The sequence below is a fragment of the Sesamum indicum genome, linkage group LG6, assembly GCF_000512975.1.
Source record: "Sesamum indicum cultivar Zhongzhi No. 13 linkage group LG6, S_indicum_v1.0, whole genome shotgun sequence".
In the NCBI taxonomy this organism is placed as follows: domain Eukaryota; kingdom Viridiplantae; phylum Streptophyta; class Magnoliopsida; order Lamiales; family Pedaliaceae; genus Sesamum; species Sesamum indicum.
The window spans coordinates 8220540-8237694 of NC_026150.1; the positions used below are offsets into that span (position 1 = coordinate 8220540).

Here is a 17155-nt window from a genome sequence, read left to right on the forward strand (position 1 = left end):
AAATTAACGTGTTCGGAGCGAGAGCAAAAGAATTAATAAGAATAATTTTGGAACCCGCCTGATTAATAAGAATCCATCTTAAGATCAATTCATTTACTGCTGAACTAACAATTCTTTTACCTAATGAGGCGCATTTTCATAATCGAATTGTGATATTTATATAAAATCAAAATAAAATAATATCTCGTGCAACGAAACATGAATAATATTGTTGCGAGTCGAATTTAAAATTAATTTCACATAAGCAATTATTGCAGTGGAGGCCATCTAAATTATTTAGTGCAAAATAGCTTTCTTGATCCTATGATTGGTGAGACTCTCCAAGTAGGGATGAGGAATTATTGTTTGAGGCGACTCTTTAGTACACTTTATACTCAAATACTAGGATCAGAATGAGAAACGCATGTCAATGATTTGGGCTTGCAATGAATGTTGATGAGATGTATAATTACATCTACGTCCCTCATTTATGCTCTATTTATATAAATTATTCATATTTTTTTATATACTTATACAGATATTATTTATGAAAGCAAAGAAACGAGGATAGTTTGTACAAAGATGATGACGTTTTGGAGGGTGCATGTGCAATTTTCTACAAAATAAGAATGACTTGTATAAATAATATTGAATTTCTAATAGTCATATATTTAATTATGCAAAAATTAGAGATAATTTGTACAAATAAATTATAAATTAAGGGTGTAAGTGTAATTATCCGTCAATAAAAAGGTCTATGAAATGAGGTTGCAGCTCAACATTCATCATGCTTTTAAATTCTGCAGCGAGCCCTAATTATTTGATTGCAGTCCCCATTAATTAATTCAAACAAATGAAGAAAAAATTTATCATTATTTAAAGAAAAAGAAATCATTAATTATTACCATATGAAATGTAAATGAACCAATTAACAACTTCAACATCATCGTACTAAAATCATCAATTGTGAGTGTAAATGAGCACTAGGGAAATTATATCGACCACGATATTTTATTGATTATTATAATTAAAAATAGAAAAAATTATAATAAATAATAATTAATCACAACTTTACAACAATTGTCGAGGTCAATAGAAGAAGATAAGACATTAGTCATTGCAAAAAATGTCGTACATACTTTAATCATAGTTAAGACCACGACAAATGTTGATTAACTACAATTAAAACTTAAACTTTTATATTGATTTTTTTAACTACAATTCATAGTTTTTATTTATCATAATTTTAAATGGTACTCATTTATTTATCATATTAGACCATGTGAAACAAAGAGAGACCAGACATAATAGTCCACATAGTAACTTTTATAAAATTATTGCATAGTTACAAGTATTCGTGTATAGATTTTTTCATTATTATTTTCATCATATAAATGATAATTAAGTTTTAAATGTCCTAATATTTGCAACATATTATTTTCAGGAAAATATAAAAATAGAAGGGACAATTTGAATCGTCTGTATCTTGTATACTAATCATAATATTGCAAAAAATTAAAATTTAATTGTGTAAAAATCAACATACAGAAAAAAAAAAAATCAATCTTTTATGTTAGAAATGCTATCAAATATAAGGGAAACTCTATCTTAATATGAGTTTATTAAATGAAAATTAATATATTTATTATGTGATTGATGTATAATTTAAAAAAATTGATCGGACAAACTTGGATAAGAATTTTGGTGGAAGTAAATGCTTCCAACGGTGCTCCATTCCGTTTGTATGCCCCGTCTCCCATATGCATAAGCCCGCCGCATCCCGCCCCCGCCCCCCTATCCCCCACCCCCCACCTCCCATACAGACAGCTCAAACAACATAGTACACATATGTATATAGATATATATATAGAGAGAGAGAGAGAGAGGTATAATGGGAACAAGTGAAGAGGTGAGCAAAGGGTTTCAGCATATAGTGGGAGTGTGAGAAAACTGAAAAAAACAAAAGGAAAAAAGGCGGCATCTTTGTTCTTGGGGTTTCTATGGAGTTGTGTCTGTAAGGAGTGAGGAGAATATTCAGATCTGCCCTTTTAGATTTTCTTCTAAAAAAGGTAAACCCATTTTCCCATTTCAAATCTTTTTCAAGAACTGGGGCCTCACCCTCTTCTCTCCAGCTCCAGTAGTAAAATCTTTCTTCCCTACATTCACAACATACCTGTCATCTCTCTCCATTCTTTTGGCATATTTTCCGCCCCTGCATATATACTCTGTATGAGCATTGCTTTTATGACTCAATACATGCTTCCTTTTTTTTGTTTGTTTTTCATTAAATAAATGTTGAAGCTTTTTCTCCTTGACAGGTTTATAAAGTGTTTTTTTCTTGTAAAGAAGTGGATTGTGGGCACATTATGAAGTGGAATCCTGGATTTGAAGCCAATAAAAAAGATTGAAACTTTGAGACTGGGATTCTTGGTTTTGATTGAAGTAAGTTCTTCAGATCTGAATTGCTGCCAGAAATTTAGGTTGATGTCATTGGATTGGATATGTGTCAGTTATGTTAGGAGTTTGAAGTTCTTGGTATTTAGATCTAAAATACTTTGCTTGAAGCTTTGAATGCTGTCACAGCTAGTTTTATTGGTCCCAGATGGATCGTAGAGGGATAAATTTGACATCTTGCTGCTGTTGTTTGTAGTAGTAACTTGGATTTTCTCTCTCTCTCTCTCTCTCTAGCTACTGCAACTCTGTCCATAAATTTCTGGTTTTGTGATACTCTGCAATCTTGTTTTTGACAATGTGGAAGTAGCTTTGGTTGCTGCTGTTATGGTGCAACTTCTTCTTCTTCTGCTGCTGCCTTTTCTTTTTCCTTTTTATCTGCTCCCTTTTTCTGTGAAAGATTTATATACTAGTGTTCATGATAGACCAGTTATTGTATTCAAGATTTCAGTTTCAAATTAAAGGGTTCATTCATTTTGAGGTTCTGAATCTTTGTTCTGTATTTAGGTGTATAGAGGATGCATGGGATTTCAGCTTCGGAGGGATTAAGTGAAGCTGAAAATGGATATTCGGGAAGACCACACTAGATTTGGGCCGTTTTCGAATAAAACATCCAGGAATCTGTCATCATCATCATCAGCATTTTTCTCAGCAAATCAATCGCCATTCTTCTCTCCAAAATCAGCAACTGGCCGTTTATCCACACATTCTGACAATGCCGCCAGCACAAATGTAGATAAAGTAGATGCAAATCTGGGGAATGCAGAATCAGAAATTTTTACTGGTGTTAGATTTTCCTCAGAAGATGTATGTCCTGGTGCTGAAGCATGTACTTCGAATGACCCCCAGAAGTTAGAGAATGTTTCTTCTTCGGCTGGAATATCTAGAAGTCCCTTATCAAGTAATGAAGTTTTTTATCAAAATGATTACTCTAGACATAAGGGTAAAGCCAAGAAAGTCGAGAGGTTACTTGAAATCTCAGTTCCTCCAACTTCCTTCTCCTCTAGTAGATTGAGGAGCTGTGATGTGTACATCGGCTTTCACGGCCGCAAACCTTTATTGCTTAGGTTTACTAATTGGCTGCGGGCGGAGTTAGAGGTTCAAGGTTTGAGCTGTTTTATAGCAGACAGAGCTAGATGTCGTAATTCTCGTAAACACAGCATTGTTGAGAAAGCTATGGATGCTAGTACATTTGGAGTCATTATTTTGACCAGGAAATCATTCAAGAACCCATACAGCATCGAAGAACTGAGATTTTTTTCCAGCAAGAAGAACTTAGTTCCTGTATACTTTGATTTGCGTCCAGACGACTGCCTTGTCAGAGACATAATTGAGAAAAGAGGAGAGATTTGGGAAAAATATGGTGGTGAACTATGGCTAGTCTATGGAGGACTTGAGAAGGAATGGAGAGATGCTGTCACTGCCCTTTCCCGTGTCGATGAGTGGAAACTAGAGGCTCATGATGGGAAATGGAGGGATTGCATATTAAGAGCTGTTACTCTTTTGGCGTTAAGATTGGGAAGGAGAAGTATTGTAGATAGAATAACCAAATGGAGAGAGAAAGCAGAGAAAGAAGAGTTCCCATTCCCACGAAATGATAACTTCGTTGGTAGGAAAAAAGAGTTGTCCGAGCTGGAGTTCATGCTCTTCGGTGATGTTAGTGGAGATGCCGAGCGAGACTATTTTGAACTCAAGGCCAGACCAAGGCGGAAGAACTTGACAATTGCCTGGGGAAGGACTAGTTCAATAGATGAAAAGCGAAGGGATCGACAAAGCGAGAGTAGCAAACAGAAGGGAAAAGAACCAGTTGTGTGGAAGGAATCAGAAAAGGAAATTGAAATGCAAAATACTGAGTTTTCTCAACCACAACGGCACACGCCAAAGTTGAAGAGTGGTGGAAAGCATGGACGGAGGAAACTGATGAAAGTTGTTTATGGAAGGGGAATTGCTTGTGTATCAGGCGACTCAGGCATCGGGAAGACAGAGCTGCTTTTAGAGTTTGCTTACCGGTTTCATCAGAGGTATAAAATGGTCCTATGGATAGGTGGGGAAAGCAGATACATCCGTCTGAATTATATGAACTTATGGCCGTTCCTAGAAATTGACGTGGGCGTGGAGAGCTCCACGGAAAAGGGACGGCCGAAGGGCTTTGAGGAGCAAGAGGAAGCAGCAATTGCCAGAATCCGAAGGGAGCTCATGAGGAACATTCCTTTTCTAGTCGTAATCGACAATTTGGAGAACGAGAAAGACTGGTGGGATCACAAACACTTAATGGATCTGCTACCCCGATTCGGAGGGGAGACACACGTTATCATATCCACACGCCACTCCTGGATATTGAATCTTGAGCCTTTGAAACTATCTTACTTATCAGGGGTTGAGGCAATGTCTTTAATGCTGGGCAGTCTTAAAGATCAACCAATTACAGAAATCGATGCTCTACGGGTTATTGAGGAAAAACTCGGAAGGCTAACTCTAGGCCTAGCTATAGTCGGAGCTATTCTCTCCGAGCTTCCCATTAATCCAAGTAAGCTTTTGGATACCATAAATCGGATACCTTCCAGGGTTTTAACATGGAGCGGTCGCGAAAATCATTCACTCCGACGTAATAATTTCCTTTTGCAGCTTTTTGAAGTTTGCTTCTCCATATTTGACCACGCAGAAGGACCAAGGAGTTTGGCGACTAGAATGGTCCTGGCAAGCGGTTGGTTCGCACCAGCACCAATACCAGTAACCATTCTAGCTCTAGCTGCTCAGAAAATACCCGAGAAACACCACCGTCGTCGCTTATGGAGAAAGATCTTGCGTTCCTTAACATGTGGCTTCACATCATCATATGCTCGGAGATCAGAAGCAGAAGCATCTTCATTGTTGTTGAGATTCAATATGGCAAGAAGTTGTACGAAAGACGGTTGCATTCAGTTCAACCATCTCATCAAGCTTTATGCACGAAAGAGAGGAATCACGGGAGCGGCCCGAGCCATGGTACAGGCTGTGATTAGTCGAGGGTCGATATTTCAGAACCCAGAACACATATGGGCAGTATGTTTCCTGCTCCTCGGATTCGGGAAGGACCCAATAGTCGTCGAGCTGAAAGTGACAGAACTATTGTTTCTTGTGAAAGAAGTGATTCTGCCACTAGCCATAAGGACATTCATTACGTTCTCCAGGTGCAGTGCTGCGTTGGAGTTGCTACGACTATGTACAGATGCTTTAGAAGCAACAGATCAAACGCTCGTCACCCCAGTTGACAAATGGTTGGATAAGTCCCTTTGCTGGAAACCAATCCAGACAAACGCTCAGTTGAATCCTAACCTTTGGCAGGATCTTGCATTGGCTAGAGCTAATGTGCTGGAAATCAGGGCTAAGCTAATGGCAAGAGGGGGGAAATTTGATATTGGGGATGATCTTATTAGGAAGGCTGTTTTCATTAGAACTTCTATATGCGGTGAAGATCATCCCGACACGGTATCTGCTCGTGAGACTCTTAGCAAACTCACTAGACTTCTTGCTAGTGCCCAAACTCATACTTCACAATAGATTTTGATCTTGTGGTCTCAGTTCATAGTAGAGATATAGTACAGAGCTCTGAAATAAGTTGCTTTATAAAATTTAAGAAAATTTTATACCATTCTTAACTTAAGAGTTTTTGCATTTTATACTGCTGTACATATAACATTTACTGCACTTTGCTAAAGTAATTTGATTAGCTTCTTTTTCTTTCCTCCCAATGTTAAAAGTGATGAACTCACTCTTGGGCGTAATCCAGACATTTCTTTCTACGACCATTCTATTCACTTTTATTTCAAATCAAACACTAGTTCTTTTATATAAGAAACTCATAAATTAGAATTTTGTACTAGGTTTACTTGCCCAAAGCATTGTGCTCTATAAGGATCATTATGTCCGTTGTATTTCAATAAAAATATATGAACAGCAGAAAATAAAAAAATGTTTAAATTACATGAAAAACTATCATACTCAATGTCTTATAAACTTAAAAATATTTTATAAAGCCCAACACTTTCTTGAACAAAGAACTCCCAGTTAACCTAGTTCAAACAAATTCCCAACTGTTTGTCCTCCCTTTGTGATCTTTGGTGTTGACCAGGGATAGTTTTCAAACATCACATTTTGGAACTTCTCTCCCAAGTATTTTGACCATTGTATTATCCCAGAATAAAATTCCACCTGAAAATGAAAAGGCAACTACTACTACTACAAAGACACTTCCATGTTATAAAATCATTACCTGCTCTTGGCGCTGGACCACTCAAATTCTTGTCCTCATTGGACTGCTGTAATGACAAGCATTGGTGAATGGTGACAAGAAACCTGTCCTGAAAACAAACATCTAAGATCCTTTGCCTTTGTTGACCACAAACACAGACAGCCATTGATGACCTTCTAGAAAGCCTTCTTCCCTATTTTTTCACCACCCAAGAAACCAAACCCCCGAACCCAAAAACCCCTCTCTCTTTACAGTTTACACCCTTAAACACTTCTCTTACACATTTTCACGGTTCGTAGACTCTGGAGTTTTTTGTCTTGAATCGGTTGGTTTTGTACATTTTTGCCATAGTTGAAGTTTTTCTTGGGTATTCGTTAAAGGGTTTCAAGATTCTTGGCTTTTGCTCGAATTGCAAGCCATTCTTGCCTTCTGGTAATTGTTTGTTGGGGTTTCGTAGATTCTTTGCCTTCTTCGTCTGTACTTTAGGGATTGAGATATAAGTTCTTGATTTGGGTTCTTTTGGAACTTTTATGATATTGTGATTGCTGAAAGATTGGGGATTTTTTTGCAGAAGATGCCAACTTTTGCAGGGTCGAAGTTTTCCTCGAAAGGGTTTCATCAGAATTCAAATTCAAACGTAGTTACAGTTGATGTGGGGGGTCAGCTGTTTCAGACAACCAAACAGACCCTTTCTCTAGCTGGTTCAAAGTCTCTGTTCTCCAAGATCTCCAGCTCTGATGATGTCATCATCCCCTTCATTGACAGAGACCCTGAACTTTTCTCAATCTTACTCTCCCTCCTCAGAACTGGAAACCTTCCCTCCAAAGCCAAAGCCTTTGATATTCAAGACCTGATTTTTGAGTCCCAAGTTTACGGTATTGAGGACCTCCTCATAAATTCCCAATCAAATCCTTCTCAACTTGATGCCTTTAACCTTGAAAAGTCACTGGTTTTGCCATTGAGTGGTAGAGATTCGGGCTCGGCCATCTCCACGACACCGTATGGATCACTCCATGTTGCTCATGGAAGTAAAATCACCTCCTTTGATTGGTCACTGCAAAGAAAAACCACTATACTCACCCAATTCACTGCCATTGATTCATTGTTATCATTGTCCCCTTCAATTGCTGCTGCTGGTGCAACTGACTTTTCAGGGCTACAGATCATTAATCTTGATAAGGGTTATGTTAAACAGACGTTGAGTTGGGAAAACGTCACTAGGTCTGGCTCTACAGTGCAAGCCATCGGGGCATCACCTGAGTTCTTGTTCACTAGCTTTGAGTCCAGTAGGAGAAACTCGAACTGCATCATGATATATGATCTCAATGATGGTTTACGCCCCGTTACCAAGATTGGTGACTATGAAATCTTTGGTGATGATCTTGATTCTGCAATCCCAGCCACTAAACTGCAATGGGTTCCTAGTCATAATTTGTTAATGGCCTCAGGTTCTCATAGTGGACCCTCTGGAGTATCAGGGAACATTAAGTTTTGGGATATTAGGACCGGGGATGTGGTTTTGGAACTTAAGGAAAAAGTGGATTGCTTCTCGGATGTGACTGTTTCGGACACGCTATCTGCAATGTTCAAAGTTGGGGTAAGTACGGGCGAAGTGTTTGTTGCTGATTTGAGAAGTATGAATGCTGATATACCTTGGGTTTGTCTTGGTGAGGGGAGAAAGGTGACAAATGGGAAGAAAGAAGGGCTTGGATGTAAAGTCGAAACACATGGAAACCAAGTGTTTTGTAGTAAAGGAGGAAACATTGAGCTATGGTCAGAGGTACTCATTGGTTCTATGCAAAAACAAGACGGTGGATTACAGGAGAGAGTCTTTAGGAAGAACGTAATGGGGAGAGCCAAGGATATGGGTGGAAGCCGGATAACAAACTTGAGTTTCGGTGGGAATAAAATGTTTGTGACACGGAAAGATCAGCAGTGTGTAGAGGTTTGGAATTCAGCTAGACCCTTCTAATCATCGAACGTTGGGTGCTTAGAGGGTCGTTGCTTTTGCAAGTTAGCTAGGAACCATTCATTATATAGATGTTTTCCTTGTTCATGAGAATGATACTGCACGTTCTCTATGCTCTGTGAATAGACGGAAGATGATGATGAGGACATGATTTTTCTTTCATCAGTTCCAGAATTACGGTTGATATGATCATAACTGATTCAGATTTTTCCTGCAATCTGTTGTTCTGTTCTTCCATATGTTGCTTCCTTTCTGGCAACTTTTGCTACTTACATATCAAGAACTTCATCTTAAACCCAGACAATGTTGGTAAATACAACTGCAATTTGACATTATAACAGGTTGTAGCGGCTGTCTTCTGCTGAATTCTGTTTCTATTCCTGCAGAATCCTCTCATAACTTAAAACTAAGTTGGCTAAAATCCGGCGTGGACCTTCTGTCACGCCAATAAATGATTGACACGTGTTCTTCTTTATACGTATGCCGTGAGAGAACCTATGCTTAAGACATTATTTTTCCACATTGCCTTGGCATATATTTTTCTTCTATGTTTCAACCCTACAATAGTAGATGAAGTATTTAAACATACATTTTTCAAAAAAATAGGTGCAATAACGGCGTTAACCCCACTCCATATACGTAACACGTGAAAAAATATCACAAAAGGACAACCTTTTTTCATTCAACAACAACTAATTTTTATTTAACGACTATAATTCAAAAATAATATTTTATTACAATTACGTTATTTTGATTTTATAAATATTACATTTACTCCCTTTCTAGCCTAAAGATATGTGAATTAAAAGTGCTACTTTTAGTGTATTAATAATATTACGAGACTCCACCTTTTTCAAAGTTTGATGAATATATAAAGATGACGACTATTGATTAATGATATAATCATCTTTAATATCATATAATTACTTTCAAAGTCAGTGATCAGAGCAACCATAAACATGTGTTCATACATGAAAATGGTATTCAACTTTGTACATACATTTAAAATTAATAACAAAAAGTCCAAAATTGTATAGATTTGTCAAATTTCAAGAATCATTTCTGGTGTCCAAAATTCAACTTTATGGAATTCTTTTTATCAGCAGGTGTGAATGAAATCCCCACAAAATAAATGTGGTGGACTTAAAAGGGCTGTTTGTCTAAATTTATTTGAAATATTTAATAAGATATTTTTTTTAAAAAATATTAAACACGTTGAGTTTTATTCTAAAAATAAATTTTAAAAGTGTTTGTATAAGTAAGATGACAAAGCTTCTAAGATGTTAGAGTATTTGACGTAATAAGTTCTTCATATTGGGTAATAGGGTAAATTACAATGAATTTTCATAAAATTTGGTATAATTATAAATATTCCTTATTTGTTTGAGAAATTACCAATATCTTCTTAATTTTAACAGTTAGCCAACAACTAGCCCAATCCGTTAGTTTTTTATTCATTTTTCTAATGAACTGACCAAAATATTCTTGTGTACTAGAGATTATAATTTTTTTTATTTTTTATTTTTTTAAATTTATTTTTATGGACTAAGTGGACAATTTCTTTTTAAATTTTTCATCCATCTCATTCATTTTTTATATAATTTTTATTTTATTCTAAAAAATATAATAAGGACAAAGTTAATAATTCTGGGCCTCAATTCAAGGATTACGTAATTTCATCAAATATTATAGAGTATTGATAGTTTTTCAAACAACAAAGAGGTATTCAAAATTATACCAAATTTTAGAGGAGTTTATTATAATTTATCCATTGTAATTATGACCAGAAAAGCTATCAAAATGTTAGAAATTAATTCATATAAATATTTGTTTTAGGTGAAAAACGTCAATTATTAAAAAACATGGATTGAGTTTATTTTTTTTTAAAGAGTCTATAAGAGTTTAAACATCATATTTAAAATTTTATAAATCTTTTTTAAAAAAATATAAAATAATTTTATAAATTTTTTTCAAGCATCTTATACGATATTTTGACAAAAGTATAGTATGAGGCAAACACCCTCTCAATTGAAATTGCACCAAAAATTGTGTGGTATGGATCCTTCTTAAAGTACATTTTAGAGTATATGAGAAATGGCTTCTCAATAACATTTCCCAAAAAGTTAATCAACACTCACATAATTTATTGATATTAACAAAAAAAAAATAAATAAAAATTCATATTAATTCTCGATTGATTTATTACAAGTCGAACAAATTTTTTCTATCCAAACTACCATTAGAAAGGTGAAGATATACCCCCTCACATACATTAGCGTGTGAAAATGTATAAGGGTAGTTTGGTAAAAAAAAAGTTTTATTTGACTCGTAATAAGTCAATCGGGCTTAAATATGTGTTTTTCAGTCAATTTTTTTTGCTAATATCTAAATTTGGAATTTTTGACTAACAAATGATTCTATTTATTAGATAAAAGCAGATATCAATGGTACTGGACCTAATTTTTCAAATCACAAGAAATTTATATTAAACCAAATCTCATGAAAAGGGTGTAATTATCCTTAAATAAATTGACAATACGTCATTCATATGTCAGATTAAACCAGAACAATATTCCTACGTAACCTAAACATGACACGCATCAAATGGATAAGTTTTATCTCGATACATCATAATCTATTACCACTAAATATCTACAATTTCTCAATATTTTGATAATATAAAAAATATTATTATCACTATATATCTAAAGAGTAATATTATCTGAAACTAATAATCAATATTATGTAATGTGTATTCCAGCTATATAATTTATTAAATGTAATTATGTAGATTACAGAATACTTATTACAAGTTTGATTGTATTATATAATTTCTATAATTTTCATGATAATATTAAAAGTATCATCATCACTATATATCCAAGAGTAATATTATTTGAAATTAATAATAAATATTATGTAATATGTATTACAGTCGTATATTATTGTCTATACTTTTTTAATAGCTGTAAATTAGAACTTATGATAAATAATTATTATTAATCATTATGAAAAAATATTTTTTTTCATAGCTATGAGCCATGACAAAGGTTTTAGCCAACTTATAACGATCACGGCTGACAACCATTACGTGATTGTGATAAATGACTATTTACTATGGATATTTATATTTAACCAGAATAATAATTATAGTCAAATATTGTATTTCTTCTAGTGGTAATTTATTAAAATATAGTTATGTAGAATACAGACTACGAATTACGAGTTATAATTTTGACTGTATTATACATCTTTATAAATGTACGATAATTTAAAAGAAAGATTATTAAATTCTTACCATAAGTAAATTACATATTACAAATTTGACTATATTATATATTTCTATAATTTAAGACTAATATTTCTTGTAAAAATCTACTTTTATGGTAAAAATTTTACATGTCTTTATAACAAAATCCACCTTTTTGGGCAAAAATGGTAATTTAATTAGGGGTCCATAAATAACAAACCAAAAATGCAGGGACTTGAAATGAATTACCAAATTCCAAAAAGAGCACGTGGGGTTATTGCTAATGGGACAAAAATGGTAAATACAGAATTACAAATTACAATAATTTGTGGGCCAAAAGAGAAAATAAATAAATAAAAATGATTACACTAATTTGAAGGGTAATTATAAGCTGTAACCCGCACAGCGTAATGCCGTAAACAAGATTTCCTGCTCGAATAAAAATCTTGTGGGATGACGTCATTAGCATGGGCATCCAACGGACGAGAAGCGGTCGTGTAGTAATCATACTGCAATCCTACCACTGAATTATTTTCCCAATAATTTAACAACAATTGGGCGTTACATCTCTCTCTCTCTCTCTCTAAAATATCTTTTTCCTTGCATGAATGGCAGACTTTCTCTCTCTAAAACGGACACTATTGAAAGCGCGAAAAATGCTTTTGCCAGAAAACTTAATTCAAAAAGACATTACTGCCCCTCATGTCATTTTGTATTAATATTTTCTATGTATTATTTGTGTTAACTAAATATATATATATATATATATTGATGGTTTATCTAAATAATTCTATAACTCATCACATTGGAAGAAGAAATGTGAAAGACAATAGTCCTTTACGAGATAATGTTCTAGATCTTTTAATGGAGTCGTATATTTATTTGGATTAGTGAATTCAAAATTTTGTACAAATATTAAGTTGGAAAAGTAATTAAAAAGAACACGTATTAATCTCGTTGGAGAGACGACACGGAAAATTATAAGTGATATAAATTTTTTTTTTTGGTTATATGCTAATTTCATATATATGTTAATTTTCTTATTTATTAGATAGTTTATTAATTCGACCATCAAAATTCAAAAATACCCCATAAAATTTAAAATTACATCCAAAAAAATAATTCAATGAAACTCACATCTATTTTAAATACATCAATTAAAAATAATGATTGAGGCATAAACAAATAACATGTTTTAATAGAAAAATAAATACTAAAAATCCTAGTTAAAGTTAGAGCCCTTCGATTTTGTGATTTGTTATCCTTTTCAAAATAAAAATTTATTTAAAAAAATAAATAAATAAAGAACTAGTATAATCTTCATATTTGCAAAAAATTCCTGATATATTTCTCATAAGTTCAACAAATCAAGTTATTTTACCAGAAGAAAATATTTGTGTACCTGGACTTTCTTTAACTGAATTCAACCTCTTGCTCGACGGAATAGAAAAATCAACGTTTTCCGTATTATTCTTAGTTCAAAGAAACACCATTGTTGTAAGAAACTTTTTGGTGTTCAATATCGCTTTAGTTTTTGATTCGCTCGACGCTTTTTATAGAGCCAAAAAAGTCAAAATACGAGCATTATGATTTGATTGATTCATACAATACGGCTAAAATTGGTCAACGTAAAAAGACAAGTATAAATTATTTTCCTAATGTATGAGATGTGATTAATAAGTCAATCAGATAGTCAGACGTCCACATAAGTATAAAAAGAATCAATAATAATCGTATTTTATAATTGTACGATAAATTATAATTTCAAACATCGTACGTATCATTTGAAATGTGAAGCATACAAGAACTTGATAAAATTTCAAAAATTGTGATCAAACGACACAAAAGCAATACAAGATCCTAAAATGTAATGATATTATAGACAAAACGTCTTAACAAATCTTATGTATATAATATTATGGAGCAAAAAAAAAAAAAAATAGACATTGGTATTTATAAGTTCTAAATAATAACTCGGAAATTATATGAATGCAAAATTATATTTTAAAATAAATTTATTTTTTAAAGTACGACATTAAGGTCATGACTTTAGTCTTTTAAATTAATGTTCAGTGGTATTTTCATTACACGTGTGTTGAAATCAAAACTAAGAATTAATATATCACGAAATAGAGTTTCAAATATAGACATGCCACGTTGACGAAAGTCTCTTACGTGTTCGAAGCTACAACTTGCTTGCAAGCTGAACACATTTTAAGTGACAACATCGATCATAAATTCATAAATATTAACTACAGAATTAATTTACGGTTACTAGCATTTATTATAAACCACGGTTATTTATGTTACATATATTTTATAATTCATTATCGGATAACGTCTTTAACTTCCATTAATGATTCTAAGTTTTGCAACGAATTATGATCTTATTTGATACATAATTTCGATAGAACAATATAATTGTTATAAATATTATTTATATGATATATATATTTATATTTTATAAAAATAAAAATATTAGGTTTATTTTTCATTTGTAGCCAAAAGATTTTTTGTCACTCAAAAGAAAATATGAAAATAAATGTATTATACTAGGGTAAAAAATATCAGGGGTAAAAATGTAATATCAGCATGGAGGAGTGGACTGATGTAGTGTGAGGAGTGTGACAATAGTAAATTCCAGTGGGCAAATGCGCAGAAACTCCTCTGGTTTCTCTCTCTAGAAAACCGCATGCATACATACCTATATATGTATATAGACAGTACACACTTTCTCTCTCTAAACATCTCTTTCTCTGTTCTTTCTTCTCTCTTTCTCTCTCTCTCTGCGACTCTTCGGTAAGTGACGCTGATTATGTGCGCAAAAAAGAAAAAAAATTCGGTCCTGTTCGCAGCAGCCCCTCCCTCCGGTGAGTACAGTTGCAATTAATTAGGGTTTGACATTCACGTAATTTAGTTCAGATTATGTCTTACCTGCTATAATTTCAGCGCGTGTTGGCTCTATAAAATTCGTACTCCCTGACTGTCCCATTTCATCAACTTGCAGTAGCATAATCAGTGTGTTTATGTTAGGGTTTTTACTGAGCTAAAATGATGGTTTTCTAGTGTTGTTCACTCTACATTTTTGGTTGCATTTTTCTATTCCAACTCTGAGTGGTGTTGGGGTCTTATCTGTGTGTGTAAGATTCTCTTTCAGGTGAATTTCATAAGCAAATTTCATGTTTTCTGTTAATTTTTTTTAAATGGAGTTTGCTAAAAGTGGTTTTGGTTTTCTCTGTTACCTTCAATTCTGTGGATTTTTTTAGTATTTGTAAGTTGCACAAGTTTCCAATTTTTAGTCCGAGTTTCTCCATTAGTTTTTTCCGAAGTTCTATACAGTTTTCTTTCCTTTTTATACCTTTTCTTTTGTAGGTGCCGCAGAACATTTTTTTTTTGAATGTTTCTAGCATTATTCAGTAAAATCATGGCCTGAATTAATATACGTTTTAAGTCTAATTTCAATATGTTTAATTATCTGATTGTCGTGAGTTTAGATCACCCACCAGACATGCATCTGTTTTCATATACAAACATTCTAATCATTGAAGTGATGGGGAAAAGAAAAGATTTTCTTTTTTTTTTTTTTGGGAGCATTGAGCATCACCTTTAAGTTTGAAATCATTTTATGCTTTAATGTGTTAACTTAATTGACATTCTTGATATATCTTTGTACTTCAACAAGCACACCCGACATCCATGAAACATATATGTGGATTTGTTTTTGGAATTTTTTCATGATGAGGTTTCTAAAGTATGTAATTTATCTGTACATCTTGGTGTGAAAAAGATACGCTTCTGGGTTTATTTGTGAGTTTCCAGTGTACTTAGCTGGGAATTATGGGTCTCCAAGTCCTTCATATGTTTTAAAAGTGATTTAGAACAATGGACGCCTGTTTATGCTTAGAAGTAAGCCAATAAGTTCTCTCTTTTGTTAATCTTCCTTGATTAAAAAAATGTGCAATGAATGTTATATACCATAAATCTGTGTAGATACACGAATATAAGGTTTCTCCTACTCAAAGAAAATTCTCTTCTTTTTGATCTGAGACATGAAGATCAAGAAACTAAAGTCTGATTTGCTAAACTTGACAATCAGTATTATGTTTATCGCTAAAACAGAAAACATTTTAGATTCATACGAGTAAAAAATTCTGATTCAGTAAGCATTAATTCCTCACATGGTTCATGAGAACTAAGGAAGTCCCTTTTGAACTGATCTATATTTGCATCTCCTATTTGATCTTGTGGAAGATCTCATATATTATTTTGTAAAAAATTGATTGGATGACTTTCTCCCAGCAATTTATTGAGTGGGTGCTGATATCTCTTTACACGTGTGGGGTCGTGCCGCTTGTGTCTAATTAATAAGCTGCATATCTATACGATATTTAATGTTTTCATTGAAGATTCACTTCTATGAAATATTTATAGTTGATCCTCTATGTGGAAAACTTGCCTTCTTACCAGCTTTCCCCTCCTGTCTTCTAGATACTGCCATTTTACTTTGAAGCATAAAGAGATGATATGAATTGTTCTTTGTTTCTCCTATTTGTCCTGAGTGGCATTTTCAAATTGCTGATATGATGATTAATCTGTGGTATTGGATGCACGTCACATAGATTGAGAATCTATTTTGAAGCCTTTTAGCAATATTAAATTAGTTATCGTCCTAAATCCATTCTATTTTCTGTGCACTTGTCCATTTAATTCACACATCTATAAGAAAATTCTTATAAAACATGTTTTTCTTTCTTCAATGGGGCTTAAGTTGCTAATTTTAGCTTTCTGATTGTAGGTTGGTAGCTGCACTACAGCATCTCTACTGGTTCTATTATTTGGATGCAATAATCAGGGGTTTACATGCAAGCCTCTATAGGAAATTTCATAAAAAGCAGCCCTTGACACCCCTTGTACTTTCTTCCAGAATTGCAGATCCTAACAGTTCAAACTGACTTAACATTTTATATTTTATACTGTTACTCAAGAGGTCAGATTCTCTTTCATTGATTAACTATGCCTTCATGGTGGGGGAAGTCTTCCAAAGAAGTGAAGAAGAAGTCAAGTCGCGAAAGCATCATTGGTTCGTTGCACAGAAAATGCATTAGGCCTGGAGCTCCTCGAAGACGACGTAGTGATAGTACTTCAGAGAGGGAATCTCAATCCAGGGCAGATTCACGATCTCCGTCGCCCTCCAAACAAGTTTCACGCTGTCAGAGTTTTGGTGAAAGGTCCCAGGCTCAACCACTTCCCCTTCCGCATATCCATTCTACTAACA

At 33.8% G+C, this 17155-nt stretch overlaps 3 protein-coding genes across 4 annotated transcripts in view; all 3 read left to right on the top strand.

The window, feature by feature from the left end:
• On the top strand, positions 1862–6146 carry LOC105164077. Of its 2 annotated transcripts, none has more exons than XM_011082635.2 (3): positions 1862–2048; positions 2298–2421; positions 2938–6146. In XM_011082635.2, the coding sequence occupies exon 3, from the start codon at positions 2992–2994 to the stop codon at positions 5968–5970; it is 2979 nt and encodes a 992-aa protein (XP_011080937.1). In that variant the 5' UTR covers positions 1862–2048; positions 2298–2421; positions 2938–2991; the 3' UTR covers positions 5971–6146. The 2 variants fall into 2 exon arrangements, with proteins under 2 accessions (XP_011080937.1, XP_020549956.1); XM_020694297.1 differs by lacking the exon at positions 1862–2048 and adding an exon at positions 2072–2206.
• Positions 6498–8925, top strand: LOC105164078 (BTB/POZ domain-containing protein At5g41330-like). The gene is made up of 2 exons (XM_011082636.2): positions 6498–7093; positions 7233–8925. The coding sequence occupies exon 2, from the start codon at positions 7236–7238 to the stop codon at positions 8631–8633; it is 1398 nt and encodes a 465-aa protein (XP_011080938.1). The 5' UTR covers positions 6498–7093; positions 7233–7235; the 3' UTR covers positions 8634–8925.
• LOC105164079 (mitogen-activated protein kinase kinase kinase YODA) overlaps positions 14595–17155 on the top strand; it is an 8598-nt gene continuing 6037 nt past the window's right edge. The window contains 2 exon segments of the mRNA XM_011082638.2: positions 14595–14750; positions 16676–17154. Of these exon segments, the coding sequence (XP_011080940.2) occupies positions 16894–17154 (261 nt within the window). The 5' untranslated portion in view covers positions 14595–14750; positions 16676–16893.

What these genes read in the sequence shown, in the direction of transcription:
- LOC105164077 (XM_011082635.2), top strand. Translation starts at nt 2,992, where the DNA reads ATGGATATTCGGGAAGACCACACTAGATTTGGGCCGTTTTCGAATAAA.
- LOC105164078 (XM_011082636.2), top strand. Translation starts at nt 7,236, where the DNA reads ATGCCAACTTTTGCAGGGTCGAAGTTTTCCTCGAAAGGGTTTCATCAG.